General features: G+C 44.1%; 1 protein-coding gene across 2 annotated transcripts in view; it reads left to right on the forward strand.

The window, feature by feature from the left end:
* Positions 1 to 20,743, forward strand: part of PTPN12 (protein tyrosine phosphatase non-receptor type 12) — a 77,247-nt gene that overhangs the window by 42,313 nt on the left and 14,191 nt on the right. The window contains exons 4-12 of one of the 2 annotated variants that reach the window (XM_083183047.1): positions 6,023 to 6,118; positions 7,158 to 7,196; positions 8,310 to 8,381; positions 12,440 to 12,499; positions 15,637 to 15,779; positions 15,901 to 15,967; positions 16,051 to 16,125; positions 18,598 to 18,693; positions 19,188 to 19,270. In XM_083183047.1, the coding sequence (XP_083039173.1) occupies positions 6,023 to 6,118; positions 7,158 to 7,196; positions 8,310 to 8,381; positions 12,440 to 12,499; positions 15,637 to 15,779; positions 15,901 to 15,967; positions 16,051 to 16,125; positions 18,598 to 18,693; positions 19,188 to 19,270 (731 nt within the window). Of the gene's footprint in view, positions 1 to 6,022; positions 6,119 to 7,157; positions 7,197 to 8,309; positions 8,382 to 12,439; positions 12,500 to 15,636; positions 15,780 to 15,900; positions 15,968 to 16,047; positions 16,126 to 18,597; positions 18,694 to 19,187; positions 19,271 to 20,743 lie in introns of both variants that reach the window. The other variant, XM_083183046.1, reaches the window with a different exon arrangement.

The raw sequence follows: 20,743 nt of genomic DNA on the forward strand, positions 1-20,743 counted from the left end.
ATAAAATGTGTACAAACAGAAGCAAATCCTGTCCTTTACCACATACCTGACCCAAAGAATCACATATAAACCCAATCTAATAAATTTATTTTTGGCCTAGGGGTGCCGTGAAAAAATTTTGATACTCTAGGGTGCCGTGATTCAAAAAAGATTGGGAACCCCTGCCATAGTGATAGGGACCTGCTCTAAAGAGGTGACCTTAACATGGTGGGCTGGTACATATCTTTGGCCAAATGTATGCAAACAACCTCATAAATGAAATATAAAAGGAATATATTTTAGCAGTAATGAGTGCATAGTGCACCTGCAAACCCCCTCTGTTTTGCAGACATCTGTACCAGCACTACTGATGACATGATATGTAACTGGCACTACTGGGAATATCTGTAACGGCAGTACTGGGGACATGATATGTAACGGGCAGTAAATATGTGCAAGAAAATGATTGCTGCCATTCAAATTCAGTACCTGAGGTAGTACACAAATTTTGTTTCATGTTTTGAAACCTTATTTTGAGCAGAAATAAAATATATTTGTGTGTCTGTTGTGTTTTACAACATAAATGCACGCTACCTCAAGATACATCATTGAAATAACAAAATATTCTGAAATACGAAATAATACGTTCTCCAAAATTCTTCCGGTTCAGAGCATTTTGGATAAAGGATACTCAACCTGTACTCATCTAAAATACAAAATGATGCTTGTGCTTTATTGTATGAACGGTTCTGGTCAATCAACAGGTGTTGGATAGCCTGAGGCAGAAAGTCTCCTGATTGTCCAACCATTTTAACATTAACATTTCATGTGTCATGCTACCCATCCTTCAGTGTAACATGCATGCTAATAAGGAATTATGGAGATGCTTTGACAACCCTAAACAGACCCACTGAAGCAGATTGTTGGAGCACCAATATTAAACATTAGGCGGTCAATGCGGTTAAATACAAAGCCATCCAAACAGGTCCAGCTGGTTTCCAGATCTTAATTTCATGAGGCAGATTCTGCTCACATCCTATGGAGGTGCAAACAGATCTGCCTACTGTAGTAGTAAAAAATAAAAATAAACTCGCAATGCGAGCTGTTGTCTCCAGTTAATGTAATTAAATCTGCCTCATGATATTTCATTATTATCTATCTCAATGCTTGAAACATTTTCTTTGTTGAAAATGGCCTTTTAATCCTCATTTTGCAAGAAGGACATTTGGTATATTTGTCAAACATTAGCTTTATGTTTCTGTTAATAGGTTATATCAAATGTTGATTCTGCAGCTTGTTCAACTATTATTTTACATGATCCAAGTGTGCACATGAACTATTTATATGCAGATTTGGATAGGGTTCAAATGACTCCACATTCCATTTGACATTCTATCTCTGAGAAAGCCGAGCTCCATTGTCACCTCAGTGAAGGACAGTAATTGAATAATTGCAGCCACACTATACAGAAACTTTTCTGCTCTGAAACTCAATTTTATTGCATAAATCTTTGTCAGGGAGTTTTATTTTACAGTTGTCATCCGTTCTAAAACGTAATACATTATAATAGTAGAAGTAGTGAAGATTTTGAAGTTTATTGGTGAAAATCTGTAAACCTGTAAGGCATTTTTATTTGGTCCGGGAAGATCTATATCTTTCATAATTTAGATTTAGCACCAAAGTAAATTAAAAATAAAAGCTTAATCACTTTTTGAAGCTTAGTGCATCTTGCCAGGGGAGAACTGTCTCACCATACCCCCAGCACCAAGAGTAGCCAGGTGTGTGCACCGATCTGGTGCGGTTAACCCCAGCTGCAGGGTTACTACGTCATGGAATCCGCCAGCACTATACTTTTTGGAGGAGGATCCCAGTGCTGAGTTCTAGGAACTGTGGCTGTGGAGTGCAATACCCCTCAGGACACAGCAGCATGGGGAACTATTCATTTTACTGCTGCAGCATTGATATTTATAATTTAGAGGAGAGAAGGGAAAGGGGGAACATGATAGAAACTTTCAAATATATCAAGGGTTTTAAACAAGGTACAGGTGGGAGACATTCTTCACAGGAAGAGGAGCAACAGAACACGAGGACATGCACTGAAACTAGAGGGAGAAAGATTCAGGGGAAATTTGAGGGAAAAAAATACGGTTCTCTTTACCTAGCACGGCGCCCACGATTTTGATCGTGGGCATCGCAGGTAAAAAAATCGCGGGCATTGAATGCACTAAAAATCGGGTGCGACCGACGCGATGCCCCCGATTTCCCATAGGGAACAATGTTCAATGCCTCAATTGATCCGATTTTTCCATAGGAAACAATGTTAAATGGCCCACAGAGGCCAAATAGCCACCCTGAAGTGTGAAATGGCCCCCACAATTGTTAACGCCACCCCACGATCAACGTCAACCCGAAGCGTGGCGAGCGCGGCGGTACGCGTACTACGACCTTTTCATACCCCCACTATCCACGTCGGCGTGGAGTTGAGAATAGAATAGTGTGGCGAGCGCAGCGAGCCACCGAGCCCGAAGCGCAGCGAGCCCTGCGAGGGGACGCGGATACCTTCACAGGTAAACGCGTCCCTTCGCGGGCTTCACAGGTATCCGCGTCCCCTCGCGGGGCACGCTGCGCTCGCCACGCTTCGGGCTCGGTGGCTCGCTGCGCTCGCCACACTATTCTATTCTCAACTCCACGCCGACGTGGATAGGTGGGGTATGAAAAGGTCGTAGGACGCGTACCGCCGCCCCTCGCGGGCTCGCTGCGCTCGCCACGCTTCGGGTTCACGTTGATCGTGGGGTGGCGTTAACAATTGTGGGGGCCATTTCACACTTCAGGGTGCCTATTTGGCCTCTGTGGGCCATTTAACATTGTTTCCTATGGAAAAATCGGGTCAATTGAGGCATTGAACAGGAAAATCGGGTCAATTGAGACATTTAACATTGTTCCCTATGGGAAATCGCGGGTCGGTCGCGTCGCACCCGATTTTTTTAGTGCATTCAATGCCCGCGATGGGCGCCGTGCTAAGTAAAGAGTACCAAAAATACTTCACAGAAAGGGTAGTGGATAAGTGGAATAGCCTACCATCAGAGGTGGTAGAGGCAAATACAGTAGAGCAATTTAAACATGCTTGGGATAGGCATATTGCTATCCTTACAAAGCAATAAGGATCAAATATTGTTTGAGGGCTTCTGGGCAGTGCCTAACACCCAGCGTGGACTTGAGCACAGATCAGTGAACACTCCCCACTGTCCTTAGGGGACAATGTTAAAGATCCATGTACACAAGGCATGCACAGAACATGCACTTAAGTTTATTGGGTGAAGAACACAGGGTAGAACTACTGCATCGGGGGCAGCATGCAGGGAGCCAGACTACAGGGCTATGAGTGAGAGCAGAGTCGCCCACTGTGAGACTGGGGAAGCCACGACTCAGCGTGGTATTAGTGCATGCTAATCCCCATTGAGCTGCCCCTATAGCTTATGTTCTGGACAGATATGGTTTGTCTGATTTCTTCCTTTCCCTTAAGTTGTTCGGACTCCATTTTCACATGGTCCTTCATATCATGCTCTTTCAACAGGACAAGGTTTGCTCTCTTCAGAAACTACCCTCTATGATCTTAAATACTTCCATCTTTGACTGTATGTATGTATATGTATGTGTACTGTGGTCTGGACTGTTGTAATGATGCCAAGGTATATAGCTGCATACGCTGTAATTAAAATGCACTACTGCATTTGTTGAAAATAACTTAGAAATCTGACCCAAATCCGTTTCTCCCATGGGATAAATGTGTTATGGTGCTAGGGATGCTGGTATACAAAATGCTGTTGGGAAAATGTGCACACCACAATTGTAAAGCATTTTAACAACATCAAAATTATAACTTTAAATATCGTAAATCAATATAATAAGTTATAATACCAGCAAAAATGCTTTAAATAATATTCCAATCATGACGGTATTCTCCCTTACACATAATGCTGTGAAAGTTTTGACAGCATTACTGTTGACCTTATGACTACTTCTCTGTCTCAATAGGTGGTTGCCTCCCTGAGTAATACTTTAGTAATAGTATTGCAGGTAGTATGGAAGCCATTGTCTTGAGTAGGGAGGCCAATGCAGGCCATTTTTCTTTGGCTACAGCACGAGCAGGCAGCCGGGCCCTGTACATGGCTGTCTCTAACATCACGCTGCACAGCCAACCAACCTTGTTGCCAGGCAGCGCTTGAGCTGAGCCTCTGCTTGCTTTCAGCGCTGCACTGGAGAAAGGAATCAAATAGGCATTTCGATCCCGTAATCCCTGGTTTGGGCCCTCCTATCCCTGGATTCAAATCCTGTCAAAAAATGCCCTAAATCCCGGGGTCCCGCCAATCCCGGGATTGGCATCCCTAGTCCTAAAATTAGGGGTGTTTTTACTACATTACTGTAGTTATTGTGTGGTTTTCTCAGGATTCCAACATATTGATGTATGTTTTTGAATTTGAGGCCTTACTGGGCTAATTGTAAATTAAGGAGGAGCAGAGGAGATATTGGAGGAAAGAGTTCTCCATTTTTTTCTCATGCCCGGCCTCCTAAGAGTCATACTCCGCTACGATATGCCGCTCTAAATAACGGTTAAAGTGGTCTTTTGACTTGTAGATTTATTCAAAACTATTTACCAGCCCATCAAAGTTACATTACAAAATAGTAATGTCAGCAGCGGCTGCTGTGCGCGGATGAACCTGGCAACACTGGAATTAGAGCCGGCGTGCAATGCACTTTAATTCCCCTCCATAGAGACAAGGAACAACGTTAGCCTTTTATTATATAGGATTTAACTTTATTTGTATATGTGTTGCTGTTTTAGTTTTAAACCCTTATTTCCATACCGAATTTATTGCATTTTAGCAGAATTATTGATTACCGATCAAAAAATGTCTCTTCCTGTGATGTAAAACCAAATGCAGCAATCCATGTTTATATGTTTTGTCATGGCCCTGTTAATAGATTTGCTCTGTAAGATGATTTGGGTAAATTGATACTTTTAAGGTTTGTTCTTGGCTTGAATTAGTGTTGGGGACTTGTCTGTAGGGTGACTCGCAACTTTTTCATGTTTCCATATTATTTTTACTATTGTAAATAAGTGGTTTGTTGTAGCAGCCCCAGAAATGATATTCCATGTTTTTGGAACAAAGTTAAGTGAGATTATTCTGCGCTTGGTTATTTTAGACCAGAGAAATGCATTTTTTGGGGGTATTTGCATTCAACCTATTCAGTCTCAGTGCCAATTTTTTTTAACTGTTGGAAAAATCGGCACTGTCTCTTTGCTTTGTGGAACATTACTTATGAACTGATTTTTGTATTTTTTTTTTGTAATAAAATTTGCACCTTTTACTTAAAATGTATACGTGTGTTGAGCACACGTGTAACTGGTTTGCTCTTTATACTGTAGCACAGTGGTTGCTCACCTGTTCTCTCCTGTACCCCTTGTTTAGACTTTTCAATTAGGAGTATCTCCTACTCTCAATTTGAAATATCCACAGTACTTATGAGTGTAGTGGAAGTGAGCATTATGCGTGTCCTCATGAAGGAGTAGTGTGTGTGTGTGTGTGTGTGTGTGTGTGTGTGTGTGTGTGTGTGTGTGTGGTTGAGAATCTGTTCCTTCTGTGTCTGGCTGCTGGCTGGGTACTGTCTCCGGGGTTCCCACAAACACCTGTAAGATTAATGCTGCTCCTTCCCCCACCTGCGTCAGTGATGAGCTGATGTCTGAGGGCAGCGCGGGTAGCTCCCAATGGATTGCTGGTCGGGCAAAAGCACGAGAAGACTTTGACACTTGCAGGCAGAACCTGAAGTGACGCAACATGGTTAGTCTCCATGGCAATGGAGACTTATTCTTCCACCAATATTAATATCAAGTACCCCAAGTTGGGAACTGCTGCTGTAGAATCTAAGCTCTTGAGTTATGAGTCTAGTTTGGAGTGATTACTTGTCAATCTCAGATATATTATTACATTGTTTATAATACTTGAAATAACTCATGTTTTTCCCTTTTTTATTTATTTTTCAGGGTGTATATGGGCCTGAAGCATACATAGCAACCCAGGGGCCTTTAGCAAATACTGTAATAGATTTCTGGAGGATGATCTGGGAATACAGTGTTGCTGTAAGTTTGTCCTTGGTTTTTTCAATTTCTGCCTTTTAACTATGTTGTCTTTAGGACAACTTTTTTGGAGCTTGGTGGAGCAAGGCTAACTGCCATCCTGCCGCCAGTTCCGCTACACTACCACCCACCAGCCCTCTTCCAGCACCTGATGTGTCATCGCAGGTGGCATGTGACATCGGGTCCTGAAAAGAAAGCACTTAAGATGCGGTGGGAAACTGCATTGTGGTGTCACATCGTATCTGATCACAAAAGTGTATGGGCACCATTAGCCATGATGCGAGGTGTTTGACAAATCAGTGGAGTAGTCTGTTGCTTCAGACTTCTTGGATTACTGAGGGAGAGATTAGAGAAGTCCCCAACATGGAGTTTTGACCCACTTTATGTTAAGGACCCACAATTTAAGAATTGCTGGTCTAACTGATCTAACAATCAGTAAAGTTTATGCATAACCTATACACTCTTACTTATCTACTGCATGGTGGTCACCCGTACACACAGACATATGTGCTAAATTATATGCATCTAGCATGCTGCACAGACATCCTGATATGTCTCGGAACAATGTTCAGACATACAGTATCAGCTGAAGATGGTTTCCCAGTGGTTTCTAAACTATTTCAAATTACAGCGTACTAGAGGATCCAGATTTTTTTTTTATGGTATTACTAGGCTGAAAGTTTCTTATTGATAAACACAATTTATATATTTTTCATCCTTATGTGGTGAGGGATAGGATTCCCCCTCTGTCCACATATTTTATGATCGGAAGCAACTAGCTGTGGTTTTCACTGTGTCATTCACAATTATTTAAATTGGTACTCGACCACCAACTTAAGGCACCCTAAAGTGCCACGGCACCCAGTTTGTCAGCTGTGCAGATCAGCAAGTATGTACCCAACCTCAGAGATGAGAAACTCTATTGCCTCAGCTTGTATGTAGAACTCTAAATGCCCCAGCATATTATTATGGTCTCAAGAACAAAAGTTGTTGACCCAGATTTTTTAACTTGTATATTTTTTTTTCTTTATTTTCCCTACAGATAATTGTAATGGCTTGTCGAGAATTTGAAATGGGACGGGTATGTATTGTCGAACAATAACATGAGCTAAAATGTTCTTAATGCAGTTTAACCGGTTTTAAGAGTCCTTACTTAAGTGAATGTAATTAATGTTGGTGTGGTAAAATAGGTAGACTGTGTCTAGGGGGACAAAGGCAAAAGGTTGACATGGTTTTTTTTTTTGGGGGGGGGGGGGGGGGGGTAAATTTGTAGATTTCAGCACATGGACCCCAAACTAGTGTAATACATCCCCTTGCTTCACTCACCATTTGGTGTTCCCAGTCCACCTATATTGTAAAGTAAAAGAAATGTAAAAGTTATAAAAACAAAAACAAACTGCTAATGTTGACATTTTCATATGTCGATCATTGCCATGTTGACAACTTAACCATTTCAACCCTTTTACCACATGGTGTTGACCTATTGACTGTCAACCTATCATCTGAATAACAGTTAATGTAGTAACTATATAATATGGCTAATGTGATATCCAGGCCTAGTACAAAGATAAGTAGTCACCAAATATATGCTTTGTGGTGAGATTTGGGCTCTGTGTACTTGAACATTAACTTTCTTTAAGAACACTACAACCCTACAGGTAAGCCCACAGAAAATAAAAATAACAGCACTACCCTGTCTAAACTATTAGGAGACAGGAAAAAAGACAGAGGAAGTGAAGGAGGAGTTGACTTGTGTACCTCAGGTGGACGGTACATATAAAAAAAAAAAATCACCCTATCTAATCATAGGAATAAGGGAAATATCCCTAAGAATGGCTGCCATGAGTATCGTAGAAGAAATATTTTTATAATACAGGTACTATTGGGCAGATGTACAGTATCAAACAGTGTAGAGACGTTGCCAATAGAAGCCAATCTACTTTTGAGGAAGCATTAAGTTTGTGTTATTAAATGATAGTTGGATGTTAATTGGTTCCTATGGGTAAATTCTGCACTGGTCCATGTTTCTACACTTCACACTGCTTGATACATCTAACCCTATCTTTGTGTATCACTTTAATTAATTGATTTCAAAATGATGTGCTGTATGTAACGCCAAGCACAGGAATGTAAAGTGTGTATATTTATATTTTTTAGGCTAATGCTTTTGGATTTCTTTTTTGTTTTCTGACAGAAAAAATGTGAACGCTATTACCCAAATTTCGGAGAGCAGCCTTTAACATTTGGCCCATTCCATGTTTCTTGTGTAAGTGCATTACAGACTATGGTATGCTAACATGGTTACTGCTCCATCACCTACTGCCTATTTAAAATTAATATTTGTAATGGAATTTGGAGCATTTCTGCCCAGACTCTTATTTTTACTGAGGTGGGTATGGCTGGACTGAGCTACAGGAGCAGGCAGTATTGAAGGGAAAGGTTGCTGGATCAGGCAGAGTTTTACTGGGGGTTTGAGGAGGGGGAAGTGAGAGACCCACAATACATAAAGGTCTATGTACTAAGCTTTAGAGAGGGAACAAGTGGACTGTTCTAATGGGCCAGATGTACTAAGCTAAGAAAAGTGATAAAATGGAGAGGGATAAACCACCTATTAATTAACTCTTTACTGCTATGTTACAGGCTGGGTTTGATAAATTATGGTTAAGAGCTGAATATCACTTTTCAAGGCTTATTACATCTCCCCCATAAAGTACCAACCAACCAGTTCCTTTAAACTTTATATCTACACACTTTTTATGTCTGTGTCTCTCTCTCTCGATCTCTCTCTCTCTCTCGATCTCTCTCTCTCTCTCTCGATCTCTCAGTGTCTTGTGGGCCAGCTGCGAACCGTGGATTCATGCTGGACGTGCCCAATATCAGTCTAGCAGCACTAATAATCTATTATAAAAAATGTGTGTTTATATATGTTTGTGTATGTATATAATTTCACTAATCAGCCATAATGACAGGTCTTGTGAGTTATTCCTGGTATGCAGCGGTTAGTAGTTACCAAAAGTGATCAAATGAAGGACCACTAGTGAATTGATGACAGGGTAGTGTTGGCCCAAAGCTTTTGGGGTAGACTAGTCTGTCTGGTTCTTTTCTAAAGAAGAGCTACTGTAGCACAAATAGCTGAAGAAGTTCATGCATGCTAGAATAGGAAGGTGTCCGAACACACCATGCATAACAGCATGCTGCAGGTGCGCCTACGTCATTTACCTGGGTAGTGTAGGAAGAAGGCAAGTCAGTGCGATGCTCTGGCCAATTTTGTGCTTGGAAGCCTTTGGTGTTGGCATTCATGTGGATGTTTCAACACCTAGGACCTATCTATAAATTTTGCAGATGAAGTCAAACCCCTTCATAATTTTCCAATGATGGCAACTGTCAATAGGGTAATTCGCCCTTACACTCTGTAGGGTTTGAGGAACCTGAAAATAGTTCAAGGTGGTGACTTGGCCTACAGATTCTCCAATCTAAAAGAAGTCTGAGCCATGGAGGCATCACCTTTCAATTTACAGACTTCAAGGATCTGCTGCTGATGTCTTGGTATGGGATGTTACGAGGCTCCTTAAGAGATTTTGTGGAATCCATGCGGCGCCTATTCACAGCTGTTAAGATGAGGGGGACATCTCCTATATATTTGGCTACATCTGTCACTCAAAGTGGGTGTCTGTGTCTATAACGCTCTGTTCCTGGACTTTCCTCTTAATGTGTGATTGCCTTCATCTGTGCTGAACACCTTTCTGAGAAATTAACCTGTTTAAAACAGGTGATGGCAATCATACATTAAGGGGAAGTCTAGAAACAGAGCATTGTGTCCCTCCTGGAGAGGGTCATGTTGGGAGGTATGTGACAGAGAACCAGCCCAGTGAGCCCACAGACAGTGCCAGACACCCACTGCCTTCCCATGTTGCCCAGCACTGCTACTCCACAGCCACCAGGTGAGCGCCCCCCTCCCGCGATTTGCGGCAAAACCTCCCCCCGCGCCCCTCCCGCGATTCGCGGCAAAAACACCCGCTCCCCCGCGACTCCCCCTACCGCGATTCGCAGCAAAAACACCCCCGCGACCCCCCCTCCCGCGATTCGCTGCAAAAAGAACCCCCCCACGACCCCTCCCGCAATTCGCGGCATAACCACCACCCCGCGACCCCCCCCTCCCGCGAATCGCGGCAAACCCTCCCCCGTGACCCCCCCCCCCCCCGATTCGCGGAAAAAACACCCCCACCGCGACCTCCCTCCCGCGATTCGCGGCAAAAAGAACCCCCCGCGACCCCCCCTTGCACGATTGGCGGCACCCCACCTGCGACCCCCCTCCCGCGATTCGCGGCACCCCCCCCCTAAATTCGCAGCAGCCCCAGGATTAAATGGCACATGCAAAACACTGACATGGCTATGGTCGACAATGAAAAAGGTTGACATGAGTTTTTGAAGATTTATTTTTAATTATTTTAATTTTTTCATATTCATTGTCATGTGTCGACATGGACACCAATGAAGTGGCACACTTATGTCAACATTTACATGTGTTGACCTTTCTGTGTTGATTTTTTCTTGTGGCGATTCGCGTCACCCCCCCCCGCAACCCCCCCTCCCGCGACTCGCGGCACCCCCGTGACCCCCCACCTCCCGCAAATTTGCGGCACCCGCCCCCGCGACCCCCCCTCCCACAATTCGCGGCACCCCCCCGTGATTCGCGGCAGCTCCAGAATTAAAGATTTGCGTCACACCCCCCCCCAACCCCCACTCCCGCGATTCACGGCACACACACACACACCTCCCCCGCGATTCTCGGCACCCCAATCCCGTGACCCCCCCTCCCGTGATTCACGGCACACCCCCGCGACCCCCCCTCCCATGATTCGCCGCAACCCCCGCCCCGTAACCCCCCCTCCCGCGATTCGCGGCACCCATCCCCGTGACCCCCCCTCCCGCAATTCGCGGCACCCCCCCGCGATTCGCGGCAGCTCCAGAATTAAATTGCACATGGAAAACACTGACATGGCTATGGTCGACAATGAAAAAGGTTGACATGAGTATTTGAAGTTTTTTTTTTAATTTTTTGAATGTTTTCATATTCATTCTCATGTGTCGACATGGACACCAATGAAGTGCCACACTTATGTCAACATTTACATGTGTTGACCTTTCTGTGTTGATTTTTTCTTGTGGCGATTCGCGTCACACCCCCCCACCCCCCCCCCCCCCCGCAACCCCCACTCCCGCGATTCACGGCACACACACACACCCCTGCGATTCTCGGCACCCCACCCCGTGACCCCCCCTCCCGTGATTCACGGCACACCCCCCGCGACCCCCCCTACCATGATTCGCCGCAACCCCCGCCCCCGTAACCCCCCTCCCGCGATTTGCGGCAACCCACCCCGCGACCCCCCTCCCGCGATTCTCTGCAATCCCTCCCCTCCCGCGATTCGCAGCATCCACCCCAACACAACCCCCCCTCCTGCAATTCGCGGCACCCCCCGCGACCCCCCCTCCTGCAATTCGCGGCACCCTCCGCGACCCCCCCTCCCGCGATTCGCGGACACCTAAGTTGCAATACAGGGCATCTTTCATACAATTCTAACCATATTTCTCATATACAAACGTTCACAAATTAAGGGGGCGCAGCCCCTTACGACGGTGTGAAGAGCGCCCGTAGGGCGCGATGAATCACCTAGTATACAATATTAGGCAGATGGTTTAATTTTTTTGGCTGATGGGTGTGTGTGTATGTGCAATTTGTTAGCTGTTTGACTTTATGTATCTCCGGTTGCTCCTTGGTGGCACTAGTGTTGCTGTCTAACTTTTGGCATATAAAGTCTCTATGGTGTTCTGCCCTATGTGCCTAAGTCAGACCTGACCACAAAGCACATTCTTAAGCAAATGGAAAAACCATGATGCACTACAAGCGGGGTAAATATAACATGTGCAAAGAGAGTTACTTTTAGGTGTGGTGTGTTCAAACTGAAATCTAAATTGCAGTGTGAGAATAATGCAGCCATTATTTACCCTGCACGGAAAGAAAATTACTCACCTGAATCTTACTCTCTGCACATGTTACATTTGCCCTACCTGCAGCACTGCATGGTTTTGTCTATATGCTAAAAAAAATCTGCTTTGCAATCAATAAATTTGAATTAATCCCTATACTGTACAGCAAATAATCTTACCAATTATCCATTTCTGTTACTTCTTGATAAAATAAATGTGCAGTATACTCATTTATATAAATAAGCAGATTTATATTATGTTTATTATGTTTTGTAAAAGTAACTTCTCAAACCACTGTGTGTATAAACGGCTCGTGTATCTGTCCTTCTATAGGAGGAAGAACAGTCGAGGAAGGACTACTTTGTTAGAACACTTATATTAGAGTTTCAGAATGTAAGTGTGGTCTTAAAATCCCCCCTTTTGTCTATGTGCCCCTTCTCCCCCTTTGGTGGGTAAACATAAAAGGGCTGTTATTATATGTACCCAACACATGCTATTTCATTTCTATATTTAAATCTTTAAGATATTTTTTACTATGGTCAATTCATATTTTGTCAACAGATTCAAACCTTTTTGGAAACGATTGCACAGTGTTTTGACTGCTGTGATTTGGTATAACATTTTTGTTAAGACTATAAAAGTAGTGTTATGTAACTAAAAATATAGCATTTTTGGTACTTGTGTAGTTTCACGGCGCTTGCGGGGCTCGCTTCGCTCGCCCACGCTGCGGGCTTGGTGGCTCGCTACGCTCGCCACGCTATCTAAAATCAACTCCTTGCCAACGTGGATAGTGGGGGTATGAACTATCCATGTTGGCATGGAGTTAAGTTACTTTATTTTAGATAGTTTGGCGAGCGTACCCAACCCGGAAGCCCCGTGAAACTACACCAGAACCGGACTTTCTGTAATTGTGTTTAGTGTAAATGTCACTCCAGTAAACTATCACCCGGGAACAATGGAATTGATTTTATCATTGCAGAATTGATAATCCGCTCTAACACTTAAATTGATTTCATTTCTACAGGCAACAATATAATTGTTTATTTTTCAAACCTGATTGCCTGTAACTGACCATGAAACTGTTATAGGTTTTTCCCAGAATAGAACACACACACACACACACACCTAACTGGTTTATATTCAAAAACAAGATTATTACTTTACTCTGGCCGGAGATCTCCCGACCCACGTGGATTATGGACGACGCAGCACTGAAGAGGTTAACTCCCATGCTGCAGCACCATTTTTACTTGTGCAGTGGGCAGCAATATACCCAACCAGTGCACAGGGGGTGGCATCAATGACAGGTGGTTACTGATGGTAAGAGGGAATCCTGTTTTGGTCCAAGTCCTGTGAGACCCCAAAACCAATCTTTAATCTCTTGGCAGAATCAGCAAGGCACATCCAGTAATATCCAATTTGGTACTTGTGTATCACTGCGCGCATCGCATGCCACTAATTAAGGTATGCGATGGGACCCGATTTGAGCCTTTACCTTGGCGTGAGCATACAATTTTAATATTGCGTCGCATTGCATGCCATTATAATGGCATGCGATGCGATGCAACGCGATCATGCCCGATTTGGGCTTATTCCCATGTTTAATGCCCCCCCCCCCAGACCCGATTTTTAATTGTATGCCCACCCTGATGGGTAGTGACTGTTAAATGCCCCCCCATTGTTAACGCCACCCCACTATCAACGCCAACCCGAAGCGTGGCGAGCCCGCGAGGGGCGGCGCTATGTGTTCTCCGACCTTTTCATACCCCAACTATCCACGTCGGCGTGGAGTTGATTTTATATAGTGTGACGAGCCACCGAGCCCGAAGCGTGGCGAGCGCACGCGGAATATATGTGAACTCATCCACGTCCCCTTGCGGGGCTCGCCACGCTTCAGGCTTGGTGTCTTGCTGCACTCGTCACGCTATATAAAATCAACTCCACGCCGACGTGGATAGTGGGGGTATGAAAAGATCGGAGGACGCGTACCGCCGCCCCTCGCGGGCTCGCTGCACTCGCCACTCTTCGGGTTGGCGTTGATAGTGGGGTGGCGTTAACAATGGGGGGGGGGGCATTTAACATAGTCATTACCCATCAGGGTGGGTATACAATTAAAAATCTGGTCTGGGGCGGCATTTAACATAGGAATCAGGCATCTGGGTGCCTGTGCGATTAAAAATCTGGTCCAATCGCATCGCATGCGACGCGATTTTTTGGGTTGTACAATGCCCTATGATGGAAAAGGTGGGCGCTGTGATAATATACAAGTACCTCCAATTTAACTGGATTGTCATAAAGGGGCTCCCAGATTATAAATATTTAGATACCTATGAACAATAGAAAATAAACAATGCAGTGCTACACCTACAGAAATAAAGAAATAGGACTTGGTTCATGATTGTTAATGTGCAAAGTAGCAGATGACTTCAAGTAGACAACCAGTCATAAAGAAAATCTCACCCTCTATAAATTTGCAGGTGAATTGCAAATGGATAACTTATCGGCATCCACTAGTAAATCTATACGCAATTCCCAAACCATGGAAAGTTTTTTGCAGTCTCTGTGCAAATATGAGTATATTTGACCCTTCTCATCTGCAGCTGAGGCAGGCTGATCTAGGCCAGCACTGACATAACAGATTTTCCGGAAGATGGCCGGTTACTATCCCCATGCTGGTTTACTGTCAGTCAAGCTCCATCCGCTTTGCGTTTATGATCCATATGCAATTTATTTCTTTAATCACCCTTGCGCATGCATGTGGTACGCGTGCTCAGGCATTTGATAATGGCTCCACTTGCAAATTCTCTGATTAACAATCCGTTCTCAGTATCCAGCCCATAGTACAGTATAAATTATGTAAAATCATAGGTTTCTGTTTTTGGTGATCCTTTGGCAAAATCTGTTAAAAAGGCTTTGATAGTGGTTTTGTATGGAGGTTCTTTCGTTAGCAACTTGGAAACCACTCTAGCTTTGGGCCAAATTCAATTAGCTGTGGCTAATTACCGCAAGCTAGTTTATCTGCTAGGGCAATTCAGTCAACCCAGTCCCACAGTCAACACCGATTTCTGTGTGAGCTTGTGGAGTCTCCAACAGAAATTTGCGCAGGTGATAGTGTCCCAGTATTGCTGTATTATGGATGATCAATTGGTTGAGAAAAATGGAAGGGATTTCTTTGAGCTGGTTCAATGCGGGAAGTTCATCAAGACCCTCTAGTGTCCAATAAGCTTAAAAGTAGTACTTTGCTTTCTCATTGTTCCAACAACTTTCTCAATTGAACCAATTGAACTTTCATAGCACTCCACCTTCATCTTATATACTTTGTTCTAACCCTTTTGGGAACTGACCTTCCGTCGTGTGAGCAGCCAGATTTACCTTTGGTAAAAATCCTTTTCTAATTACATTTTGTAACTACATAAACAAGTGGCGTTCCTGACCATGTATAAATGAATTTATTTTTTGTTCAGGCAGTTCTGATGCTTCATAGGCAGCTTCTAGTACTTGAAATATGTAAATGTTTGTTTGCTTTCTAGGAATCACGTAAAATACATCAGTTCCATTATGTGAACTGGCCAGATCATGACGTCCCATCATCTTTTGATTCTATCCTTGACATGATCAGCTTAATGAGGGATTATCAGGCCCATGAAGAGGTCCCAATATGTATACATTGCAGGTATGTGTTTGAGTGTATGTGATGATAACAATTTGGTTTCTTGTTGAGGTCTCTGTATGGAATATTTATTGTTTGAAGCATATAGATTGTTTGTAATTAAGTTCTCCTCCCTATTTCACAGTGCGGGATGTGGAAGGACAGGTGCTATCTGTGCAATAGATTATACATGGAATTTGCTGAAAGCTCGGGTAGGTTACAGTTCATTATTGTTTTGAGAAGCCTTTGCATTTGTAAAATGATATTTAATGTGTCGTTGTCATCTTTTTAGAAGATACCTGAGGAGTTCAATGTTTTCAGTCTAATTCAAGACATGAGGACACAACGGCATTCTGCAGTCCAGACTAAGGTATACATTTATACTTTTAAGTGCAAAATTAATAAACTTAATATGAAAAATGTGATAGTGTCAAAGGCCAATATTCAATGGCCGGGGGTCGAGGGCAGCAGCGAATCCTGTGTAGGATTCGCCGCACTTTCGCCCAGATTCTCCCTGCTGGGAGATTCGCCGGCAGCCGCCCGTTCACATTATTCAACGCGTCAGGGGCTCTCAGCCCCTGACGGCGATAATTACCCTCTGCGGCGAATTGCACTTGGCTCTCTCCACTGCTGCTGTGGCTACAATGCCACTGCAGGGGATTGAGCGGAGTCACAGCGGGGGAGCACGCTGATGCTGCCAGGAGCCCCCGCACAGCTTGAGGACGGGGACGGGTCCAGCAGCAGTAGCAGACCTCCAGCAGTCCCAGCGCTGACATCTGCTATTACCACGCTGGGGCTGCCAGAGCCGGAGGTCTGCTGCTGGAGCCTTCCCCGCCCTCAGGCTGTGCGGGGGCTCCGTGTTGATCAGATGTCCGGGTGTGCCGGAGGTCTGCTGCTGCTGGAGCCTTCCCCGCCCTCAGGCTGTGCGGGGGCTCCGTGTTGATCAGATGTCCGGGTGTGCCGGAGGTCTGCTGCTGCTGGAGCCTTCCCCGCCCTCAGGCTTTGCGGGGGCTCCGTGTTGATCAGATGTCCGGGTGTGCCGGAGGTCTGCTGCTGCTGGAGCCGTCCCCGTCCTCAGGCTGTGTCGGGGCTCCGTGCTGATCAGTGTCCGGGCTCTCTCCCCTTCCCCCAGACCACCAGAGCCTGCCTGAATTACAAGGTACTTACACTGCAGTCATGACTGCAATTGCCTGTCAGCTCATGTCTCCCCCCCTCGCTGCTCAGCTGGCAATGTCAGTTCACTGAGGGGGGGGATGTAATAAAACTTCTAAATATATTAAAGAGGCGCTAGTAATGAGTGAATATAAGCAAGACCCATCAGATTAAATTAAAACTGATTTTTTTACATAAAAAAAAAAAAGGAAATAAAACATTTATTTCTAAAGAAACATGTTCAGTTCTCCATAAAAAGCTGCCGAATGCTAAATGGAGAATCATGGCGAATTTCAATGGAGAAAGCAGTTCTCCATTTGAGCATTGAATACACTCTCTGCGAATTCCACTAAAAACCCCATTGAAAATCACAGGCGAATTGCGGAGAATCATTTACGGCGAATCGGCAGACATTCGCTGTTCATTTGTGGCGAATTGCCTCCATTGAATATGGCAAATTATTTTTTTCTAACAGAAAATTCGCCGTTAACCCAGCGAATTGCCAGATTCACTGAAAAAAACGTCGAATCTGAGGCATTGAATACTGGCCAAAGTATAGCTACAAGGTATTAATGTTAATAGTGCTTTAAGGTTTCTAATGTATGTGACCTACAATATTTACCATGACGCCCATTGTGTAGTAAATACTTTGGTACTTGTGTATTATCGCGGCGCCCGTCGCGTCGCCTACCACTAATTAAGGTATGCGATGGGACCCGATTTCAGCCTTTCCCCGGGATGAGTGTACAATTTTAATATTGCGTCGCATCACATGCCATTATAATGCAACGCAATTTCCATGTTAAATGCCCACCCAGACACGATTTTTAATTGTATCCCCACCTTGATGGGTAATGACTATGTAAAATGCCGCCCCCCCCCCCCCATTGTTAACGCCACCCCACTATCAACGCCAACCCGAAGGGTGGGAACGCAGCGAGCCCGCAAGGGGCGGCGGTACGCGTCCTCCAACCTTTTCATACCCCCACTATCCATGTTGGCGTGGAGTTGATTTTATATAGTGTGGCGAGCCACCGAGCCCGAAGCGTGGCGAGGGGACGCGCATTACTTCACAAGTATTACGCGTCCCCTCGCGGGGCTCGCTGTGCTTGCCACGCTTCGGGCTCGGTGGCTCGCTGCGCTATATAAAATCAACTCCACGCTGACGTGGATAGTGGGGGTATGAAAAGGTCGGAGCACGCGTACCGCCGCCCCTCGATAGTGGGGTGGCGTTAACAATGGGGGGGGGGGGGGGGGGCATTGTACATAGTTATTACCCATCAGGGTGGGTGTACAACATAGGAACATTTAACATAGGAATCAGGCATCTGGATGCCTGTACAATTAAAAATCGGGTACAAACGCATCGCATGCGATTTTGTGGTTGTACAATGCCCTGCGATGGAAATCGGGGGCGCCGTGATCATACACAAGTACAAATACTTTTTGTGAAACAACAAATTTCTCTATATATTAATGCCTAAAAAGAGATAGTCGTCCAGCCAATCAGCTCTTAATCTATCACCCTTGCGTTTCTCTTTTTAAGGCTTAATACACCTGCCCCATAGAATTTTGACAAGGTAGAGACTTGCACTAAATCACTGTTTAAACAGAGAAAATATTGTTCCATTTTAATCTAATCTGAATGACCAGTAACTGCATTTTACTTTCCAATGTTTCACTTACCTAGGAGCAGTATGAACTTGTGCATCGTGCTATAGCACAGCTGTTTGAGAAGCAGCTCCAAGTATATGAGAGTGAATCTAGGAAGCCTGTGGATGGCTTGGTATGTATTTCCTAAACTTTTGCAGTCTATAGGTTCCCTAATGAGATATTTGAGTTTAAATGCATACCTAAAAAAATTTTAAAATGATATATTTATATTATTTCAAGTAGACCACCAATAATCTAGCACCCTTGAGTCCAGCACTGTGCCAGTTTATCGGTGGTACATACAGATTGGCATCCCAACAGCTCCCCCCCCCCCCCCCCCCCACTAACTAAACCCTAATCTCCCAAAGCTGGCCTTCCACCTACAGCCTAACCCAAGCCCTCTTGCAGCCTAACTATCCAATGGCTTAGCTAAGCCCTCCCACAGCCTAATTTCCTTCTGGCACCTGATATGTTTAGAATAAAAGGTGCAGAGAATCAGGTGCCGATAATCTGTGGTGTACCTGTAGTATAATGAAATTTATTCAGTCTTCATAATTTTATTTTGTTTGTGAAAATGAATAAAATTACAGACTAATACAATATATTTCTTATTCTAAATATTGGTAGGATGAGAGTACTGATAACCCTATTAGTCCTGCAGAGAATGAGAAATTGGATTCTCCACCACCAAAGCCACCACGAATTCGGAGGTTAGTAAACGCGTTGTGTGTGTAGCTACTGACTATAAACACAATCGTCAAAGCATAGTTGAAGGATACACTGATGGGTGAAAGGGGCTGTGGGGGGACAAGCTCTCAGTGATTGAGAAGATAGACCCACTGGGAACTCGGCCCTCGGAGGAGAGTGAGGCTGTCCAAGGTGTTTATCTAGAGTAATTGGGTGTATCTGTGTGCTTGCTATGGGGGTCTCTGTTTTAGAACCAAGACAAAAACATAAGTGGTGCTTTTGTTAAACTTATTAAATGTATTATAGAATTGTGCAGGGATAATGTTGTTCTTGGTGGAAACTTTAATGATTTTATGTACCCGACCATGAACAGTTCTGTCCCCTACTGAAATACAGGCCAATACATAAGACTTCATCTACTCGCTTTGCCCTGCTTAGAAAGCACAATCTGTACAAGACCGGGTACTTGAGAAACTCTGATGTTAGAGATTATACTCAGTCCCACGATGTCACACCAGCTGTCAGGAAGCTCATAGTCACTATTCAGGGGAAAAACATAAGTTTAGCTGTCCACATTAACAAAGCAAGCTAGACTGGAATTCTGTTTTTGGACAAAGGTAGTGGTAAACCTAGCCTCAACTAGAAAGGTGGTACAAATAAAGGATCACTGTTTATTTGTGTATAGTATAGGTATGCTTTTTTTGGTTTTGGGGAGGGGGAGGTTAAGGGGAGAGTGATATGGTGGCAAAAGCAAAGTGTATGCTGTAACAAATTATTTCATTCATGAAAAGCATGTTTGTGTGTAGATTTATTTGTAGGAAAAGTCTTGAGAGTGCCACCTAAAAGATTTTTATGCAGTTTTAACAGATGGATGGGTACCAGAGCAGTAACTAAAAAAATATTAACAGAGTAGACTGTTCACAGCTCTCACTCCTCAAAGGTGCGTACACACGGGCTATAATCGCTGGCAATATGGTCGATGAGCGACCATATTGCCAGTGATTGGAGTGTGCATCGGCGATAAACCGCCAGGTGCGCGCTCCCGTTTTTAGCCCCCTTCTGATCGCTGGTCGCATGACCTAGCTCCTTTTAAAAGGCAAGTGAATTTGTCAAAATAGGTGTTAAAATTGCCAAGCAACCATTTTTATTCATCTTAATTGCCTGTGATGTTTAGTTTTATATAGGAAAAATAGTTTTGTACACAGCATTTTTTTTTTAGCAGATATTTGGCACATCTCACAGATGTTGATACTCAAAGGGTTAATAAAATACATAAATAAATTGTGCCATTGACTGTTTAGTTGAAAGAAAATCAGGCAATATTCGACTTTAAATGCTGGCTTCTGTAGCCTATGATTCTTTGGCCTCAACAATCTGGAGAATTTCAAATACAAACCACTCTTCAGAGTTTTCAGACGCTGACTAGATAAGATGTAACAAAACAATGACAGTTTTGGTTTTACTGTTCAGAGATTTCAGGGTTAAACGGTTTGCAG

This window comes from Crinia signifera, chromosome 4, assembly GCF_055691185.1.
Source record: "Crinia signifera chromosome 4, ASM5569118v1, whole genome shotgun sequence".
NCBI classification, from domain to species: Eukaryota; Metazoa; Chordata; class Amphibia; order Anura; family Myobatrachidae; genus Crinia; species Crinia signifera.